Below are 8,284 nucleotides of genomic sequence, written 5' to 3'. Positions count from 1 at the left end.
TGTAATTGCAGTCTTGTAGTCCCCCTTATTCACAGTTTTTTTTGTTTTTTTTTTAATATAAATGTTATGTGGTGGTTATTGACGCAGGCCTAAACTAGACATAGATATTTTCTCTTTTGGTTTCCGGTATGAGGGGGGGGGTTGGCCTGAATTAGTTTGAGTTTTGTTTTACCATATAGGTCTAAAGTGGGCCTGAATTGACTATCAACTAGGGCAATTTTTTGTCCTCTACAATTTCAGTTTAGAAATTGTTAGAATTTTGTTTTACAGTGTTACACAAACTTTTTTGTGGTATCGGGGAAAAATTGGATCTGAAGCAGTCTGAATTTTGTTTTGCGTCTGTCCTAAACTGGATGCAACTTTTGTTCTGGTCTATCAGGCATTAACTGGGCCCAAATCAATCTGTTGTACAACCCCAATTCCAAATAAGTTGGGACAGGGGCATTCATCAAAGTGTTACATCACCTTTCTTTTTAAGAGCACTCAATAAGCGTTTGGGAACAGAGGACACTAATTGTTGAAGCTTTGTAGGTGGAATTCTTTCCCATTTTTGCTTGATGTACAACTTCAGTTGCTCAACAGTCCGGGGTCTCCATTCTCATATTTTGTGCTTCATAATGCGCCACACATTTTCAAAAGGAGACAAGTCTGGACTGCAGGCAGGCCAGTCTAGTACCTGCACTCTTTTACTACGAAGCCACGCTGTTTTAACACGTGCAGAATGTGGCTTGGCATTGTCTTGCTGAAATAAGCAGGACGTCCCTGAAAAAGACGCTGCTTGGATGGCAGCATATGTTGCTCCAAAACCTGCATGTACCTTTCAGCATTAATGGTTCCTTCACAGAAGTGCAAGTTACCCCTGCCATGGGCACTAACACACCCCCATACCATCAGAGATGCTGGGTTTTGAACTTTGCGCTGATAACAATCCGGACAGTCCTTTTCCTCTTTGGCCTGGAGGACACAACGTCCATGATTTCCAAAAACAATTTGGACCACAGGACACCTTTCCACTTTGCGTCAGTCCATCTCAGATGAGCTTGGTCCCGGAGAAGCCGAAGTGTGAAGTGTTCCTGAGCCCATGTCGTAATATCCGTTACAGAATGATGTCGCTCTTTAATGCAGTGCCGCCTGAGGGATCGAAGGTCACAGGCATTCAATGTTGGTTTTCTGCCTTGCCGCTTACTTGCAGAGGTTTCTTCAGATACTCGGAACCTTCTCATGATATTATGGACTGTAGATGAAGAAATCCCTAAATTCAAAATTCAATCCCAAAATCCAACTGCACGTTGAGAAATGTTCTTAAACTGTTGGACTATTTGCTCACGCAGTTGTTCACAAAATAGTGAACCTCGCCCCATCCTTGCTTGTGAACGACTGAGCCTTTCAGGGATGCTCTCTTTTATACCCAATCGTGACACTCACCTGTGGAATTTTCCAAACAGGTGTTTTTTGAGCATTCCTCAACTTTCCCAGTCTTTTGTCATGCCTGTCCCAACTTTTTTGGAACGTGTTGCAGGCATCAAATTCAAAATGAGTGAATATTTGCAAAAAACAATAAAGTTTATCCGTTTGAACATTAAATATCTTGTCTTTGTAGTGTATTCAGTTGAATATAGGTTCAAAAGGATTTGCAAATCATCGTATTCTGTTTTAATTTATGTTTTACACAACGTCCCAACTTCATTGGAATTGGAGTTGTATTATGTCTCGTCTGAATTGGAGTTTAATCCGTTTTTTATTCTTTGTCTTACTGTATCAAGGTTGGATTAGGTCTGAATCGGTTTAACTAATCTGTAGTCTAGACGTTTTGAATCTCGTCTCATAAGCGCATTCTGCACCACCTCTGTGCCATAATGTCTTCATGAGCACCCAATCGATATGGAGACGGGAACGCTAGAGGGCAGAGAGTGTTTGGATTCACTGCTGAAATTGTCCAGGCCTCGTTGGCAGGATTCCGTCGCCGCAGCACTTGCCTGCCTTGTCCAGCAGGGGCCGTCCGAGCGCCTTTAAAAGGCGGCGACGGAACCGCGGCGCTTCAGCTGAACACGACGCCGAAGCCGGGGAAACGAGTTGTGAAGTGCAGCTACCGCGGTGCTGCAAAGCGAGTGGAAACAAGCAGGAGTTTCACACCGCAGCGCTTCCGGGAGGGAATTTCTTACAGAATCCTGCGGGGGGGAGTTTGCAGCTGACCGCAAGGTTACTGAAGTGCAGCCAAAAAGACAGAAAAAAGAGGGGAAGAAGTCCCTACAAGATGTTCAGTATTCCCCTCCACGTTGCTGCTCAGGGTGGTCTCGTATTCGCCAGGCTTTTAGTTTAAAGTCTCGCCTCATGTGTGACCGTCGTTAGTGTACGTGCTAAACGGACTGTCCGTCTTGCCTCAGCAGTGAAATTCTCCACTAAAGCGGGGAAAGGAGTCCTGGGCTCTGCGTTATTCTGCAGTTCCGCGGTGGTGGTCCCTCACTGAGGGGGGGGGGGCGAGGGGGAAACAGTTAACAGATCCAGTATTTTCAACGAAATGGGGTAAGTGGCTTGGTATGTCATGCTAGTGTCACTGCACCGAGCTGTGGGCGCACACGAGCAGATGGAATCCAGCAGCACAGAACTTCTTGGAGCTCAATAGGGGGGTTTCTACTCACAGGATTAACAAACTGTTTTGGGGGTCCAACTTGCGTAGTTAGTCAAGCTTGCTGTACCTTCTGTTGAGACAGCTGGAGGGCTTCAGTGTACAGCTGATTATGGACACAGGTAGTAGCTTAGTGAGGACAGTTTTGAGTCTTAAAGAGGAGTTTAAACGGATTTTTTTCAACGGTTGACAGTCAGTCCGAGCGGTCTGGTGTGAAAGGCTCCGTTCTAGAGAAACTTGACGAGTCAGAATGGTTAATAATGGTGGTGATAGGAACCAGACGTCTGGAAAGTTCAATGCCTCTGAAAGCTCCCTCACAAAAAGTTATTACATGAAATGGTTAGATATACGCTTGGTGATGTTTTATGATAGTTTTGTGCTAAATTTGAATCCGTTAATGGTGGAGGGCTACATGTAAGGCGTTGTAGGGCAAAATAGTTCCCAAAAAATTTTTTTTTCTTTCAGATTTGTATTTTACCGCCACCACCAACATTACAGATAAAATCTATAGAAACACTCAGAAGGCACATGTAGGTTCATTGGGGGTTTTTAGATAGTAAATAAAATGTTTATATTTGTGACCCCAGGTTCCCATCAACGCCTCTGTAAAGAATTTGACTCCAAGTTTCTCTACAAGTAAACTATTTCACATAAATCCACTGAATGTCTCTGTTTACATCTCAAAGACTGAATTATTCAAATTTGGGGAAAAGTAAGTAAAGTTGGGTAAACTATATCTGTCTAGTTCATGTAATATAGTCATTATTATTAGATAGTATGGTGTTTTGTGAGCTATGCAGGTCATGGGTCTTAAACGAGACGCTGTTCTTATATTCCACTCCCCACTTTTCAGATTTAACTGAGCTGTTTAAGGGTGGACTCATGTATTATGGGACAGTATATTAGATATTATAGTATGTTACAACCCCAATTCCAATGAAGTTCGGACGTTGTGTAAAACAAAAACAGAATATGATTACTTGCAAGTCCTTTTCAGCCTGTATTCAATTGATTACACTACAAAGACAAGATATTTAATGTTCAAACAGATAAACTTTAATGTTTTTTGCAAATATTCACTCATTTTGAATTTGATGCCTGCAACACGTTCCAACACGTTGTTTCATTACCTCGTCTTTTATCAACACTCTGTAAGCGTTTGGCGACTGAGGAAGATCAGTTACTGTGCTTTTGAAAGTGAAATGTTTTCCTGTTCTTGTTTGATGTAGGATTTCAGCTGCTCAGCAGTTCAGGGTCTCATTTGCCATATTTTTCATGGCAAAATGTTCTCAGTGGTGACAGGTCTGGACTGCAGGCAGGCCAGTTTAGCACCCGGAGCAAGGCCGTTGTAATACATGCAGAATGTGGATTGGCAATTTCAAGTTTTGATTCATCGGACCAGAGGACTCTTTTGCACTTCGCCTTAGTCCATTTAAAATGAGCTTGGGCCAGTGAAGGCCCTGTTTGTATATGGTTTCTTCTTTGTGTTGTCGAGCTTTAACTTGCATTTGTGGATACATTGATGAATTGTTTCACAGGGAGTGGTTTTCAGAAGTGTCCCTGAGCCCATGCAGTGATTTCCACTCTGTGTCTGTCTTTAATGCTGAGGGCCCCAAACATGCTCGAAAATACAGTTTTTTGGTCTTGGCCCTAGCATACAGTGATTTCTTCAGATCCTCTGAATCTTTTAATGATATTATGTAGCGTAAATGATGTAAAGCAAAGGTTCTTTGCTGTTTTACATTGAGAAACATTATTCTTGAACTGTTGCCACTATTGGCCTGTGCAGTCTTTCACAGAGTGGTGAACTCCTGCCCATCTTTACTTCTGAAAGACTCCGCCTCTCTGAGATGCTCTTTTTGTACTCAGTTATGTTATTGACCTATTGCCAATTAACCACCAGGTGTTTTCTAAACATTGCACAAATTTACCATCCTTTTCTTGCTCATGTCCCAACGTTTTGGAATGTGATTTTGATATGTTGTCTTTGTAGTATATGATTGCATTTTGTTTTTATTTACATTTTGCACAGCATCCCAACTTTTATGGAAATGAGGTTGCAGTTATTAGTCAGTTATTTTGTTTTCTGTTTTATTTTGTACAACCTTTTAAATTGAAAAGCAAAATTATGCTTTATTCACATTTCAGCAACTCCTTTATTTTAATATAGGGCATCAGACAGCGCCATACTATGGTTATATCATATCATTTACAAAAAATATCACATACTGGTTTTTGCTGCAGTGAATCAATTCTTTTGGGAAAGCTTTTTTTAGCTTGGTAGTGCAGTCTTCCACATATTAATTGATAATCTACATATCTTCTCTTTTATCTTTGGTTTGAGAAATGAGTGACCGTTCACCCCTTCCACCAAACTTTTGGGAAACTAGGCAAGTCTTCAGATTTACAAATATGCTACGCCATACTGTATGTTTTTAGAGGTATCCTGGACACAGTTGTGAAGGACTAACTTGGTAAACCAATTTGCTACAGCACCACCCTGAGGCAGACCAGTGCTGCATCTCTAGGTAGTTAAGTAGACAGAAGTGTGCGATTTTGGGTGAAGCAGCTGAACCATGACCTTTGCCTGAATTTGCATTTGACTGTCCATGTTTCCCTAATGGACAGCATAACATCATAATACATTTATTTAGGGGACACCCCATTATTTTGATTTTGAGATATTCAGGGGCTCAAGACTTTTATTAAGGGTTCCCGGAACCCACAAGACCCCCTATATTTGTATGTGAATAAAATAATATAGATGATAATACAGCCTTCAGGGTTACTCTTGAGAAATCTTCCCAGTTAATGTCAAAATCCACAGATGGCATTGCTATGGGGATACAAGAACATGATTAAAAATGCATTCTACATTAACCTGTTTAACTATATTTACCCTGCGTTAGTTTGTCCCCTGCACTCCCCATCCTATATATTTCCCAATGAGCCATGATACCTGAATTTACTCTAGTAAGTTTTGATAAAACACAGAATATGAGCCTGTAATTACACTTTATTACATGTTTATTAATGTTTATAAATGCCTGCCAAGCATTTTATATGTATATAGCTCATTTGTAGATTCTGGAGTATATTAGGAGAAACAGTCTGAGGGTGGGCCTTTAGTTAAATGTGTGTTGGCATAAGGCTGTGTTGGCTCACAAGGAATATTTTACTCAGTAAGATTAAGACACAGTCGCAGCTGATTGGAGTAATCCTATACTTGGCTATATTTTAAAATGTTTTGCGATGGCTTGTGTCTGTGTGTTGTAAATACTTCCACTTGTCTTTCTAATTGCAGAAAAGGGTCCTCCTCTGTCCAGTAAGAATGTTTCCGTCCCACAGAGAGAGGTAAACAACCCCATCTTTCACACAGGTCACTACACTGGTACTTCTTTCTGTTTGTCACTTAGATTATGTTACATGGGCTGTTGAGTCTTGATCCTAAAACCGACCATGACATAATTATAAAATATTCACAGATTTTCCATATTCCAGCTGGAACTGGGTCAAGTTAAATTTTTCAAGTACATTTTAAACTCATACTAAGAGGAATATATGGTCTGACTGGGAGTCTCAGTCACAGTTAAGTGCCACCAAAAGAACATAGGATTTGATACGGCACTGTTACCATCAGCCACACTGGAGTCACCTGCCACTGTTGCTTTCAGCTCAGGACCTCCAGGAGTGTCAGCTTCATATTGTACATTTAATTCGTACTCTGATTTGACAGTTTATGAGTAACACCTACCTTATATCTACACTCTTTGGCCATCTTATTAAAAAGGTCTACCATATAAATGCACTTTGTAGGTTACTAACTGTAGCCCATCTGTTGCAGCACAATTGATCAACCCCACTCCCCCCATCCATCAACTCACAACAGCTTTGCTGAGGTTTTAAAGGGCTTATGTCAATGAAAACCAACTTTTCTTCACTTTTTTCAATTAGATTTAGATGTATTATGTAAACATTGTATAAGTTTCAAAACACATAATTTACTCTCTAGTGCATATAAGGAATATACTGCAAAACAGCCTGTTTTAAATTCACTGTTTTTGTGATGGCACGAAAACCAACACATTTAAATATATCCACCTATTCAGTATACAGCAGTTTAGCTCTGTCCATTAAATGAAGTGCTTTTCAAATGAGGTACAATACAGGGCCAGAACAGAGCTCATTTACATATATCAGTCAAGACAAAAACAGCCTGGAGTCCTAAGGGATGGACAGAGGTTGGAAATGTTCACATTCGAATATTCATAAAATGACGTATAACATAAAATACGATATGTTGACCTCAGGGAAACAAGTACAATAGAGGAAAAATGTAGAATATGGGCCTATTCTAGTCATTTTGAGTGTATGTTCTCTTGCCAGTAAAAATTCTGGCACCTTTTTTGCCTATACAGCCCACCATAAAAATAACCCCAGGATTTATTGATCCAGTGTGAAGTGAAAAAAAAATACTGTTGGAAAAATGCTGTTATATTCTGTGGAAAAGTTTTTTTTAAAGTATGGAAGCATTTGATGTATGTGGCTAAAATCAAGCTGATATGTACTGTCCTTCCTCAAGTGAAGAACTCTAAACATTGTCAGAAAAAAAATCTTCAAAATCAGTTGGAAAGAATGCAATTTTCATATATATATATATATATATATATATATATATATATATATATATGAGATGTAAATGTGATAAGCTGAACCATATGATACTCTGGCTCAATCAGCATTTAAGCACCAAAAAAGGTCTTCTTGACCAAAGCAGGCTGGAATTTAATTCATGTAAAAACAACTGCAGAAAATAACTGCATTTAAATTGCATTCACTATATTGGCCAGAAATATCACAATTACTGTTTTCTTTTGATAATCGTCAGGCCTAGAAAAAAAGTTGGCTGTGAATTCTCAATCTAGAGACCTTGAGTCTGGTCTGGTCCTGGATTTTGTAATCTCGCATAGTTAGTTGTAGAATCACTAAAACTGATTGACCTTGTGTCATCCTTTAGCCCTTCATCAGTGGTCAGTTTCTGACCCCAGGACCACTGGTGGCAGGATATTTTTGATTGTATGCCTGCTCTCAAGCAGCAGTGACCCCGACATGTATAAATCCCCCGGCAACACTGCTGTGCCTGATGCACTCATACCAGTACCACACACACTACTAAGTGAATGTCACTGCTGTGCTAATTTGTCTTGTGGTGGTGATCCCTTTCCTATGATGGACAGGCTAGAGCAGGGCTGACAGCCTGTGAAATAACAGATGGGCTACAGTCAGTAACTGGGAACCTAATAATAATACTGTCTGTCCAATATTGCTGTATGTTTACTGTTTGTTACTGTACTTTAGTGTACACTGTCTTTAGTGCACTTCTGTCTTGTGGTTTTGCATGAGGAACAGTTTTCTTATTGAAAGTTTTCGTTGCTGTTCTGATATGATGACTAATGTTGAATTGAACTAAGCTGAATTGAATTCATGGTGTGGTCTTGTCTGAGGTCGATTGATGACCTTGTAAAGTTCATACTGGGTTGATGTTAGTAAGTGTACATTATATAGAGGGTGTTGTAAATTAGTTCATACTTCCTTGGAGCTGTCAAGGTGTGAGGAGGCTGGGAGGATTCAGTCACAGAAATGTTTGGCCTAATTCTT

The 8,284-nt window shown here is 40.1% G+C and overlaps 1 protein-coding gene across 2 annotated transcripts in view; it reads left to right on the top strand.

Annotated features, from left to right (window-relative positions):
• The first annotated feature begins 2,029 nt into the window (after window positions 1-2,029).
• LOC108427175 (homer protein homolog 3) overlaps window positions 2,030-8,284 on the top strand; it is a 66,144-nt gene continuing 59,889 nt past the window's right edge. The window contains exons 1-2 of one of the 2 annotated variants that reach the window (XM_017697146.2): window positions 2,030-2,523; window positions 5,931-5,980. In XM_017697146.2, the coding sequence (XP_017552635.1) occupies window positions 5,958-5,980 (23 nt within the window). In that variant the 5' untranslated portion in view covers window positions 2,030-2,523; window positions 5,931-5,957. The remainder of the gene's footprint in view (window positions 2,524-5,930; window positions 5,981-8,284) is intronic. The other variant, XM_017697144.2, reaches the window with a different exon arrangement.

Source organism: Pygocentrus nattereri, chromosome 19 (genome assembly GCF_015220715.1).
Source record: "Pygocentrus nattereri isolate fPygNat1 chromosome 19, fPygNat1.pri, whole genome shotgun sequence".
NCBI lineage: Eukaryota > Metazoa > Chordata > Actinopteri > Characiformes > Serrasalmidae > Pygocentrus > Pygocentrus nattereri.
The sequence above is the reverse complement of the archived record's forward strand: the minus strand, read 5'-3'. Positions and strand labels throughout refer to the sequence as shown.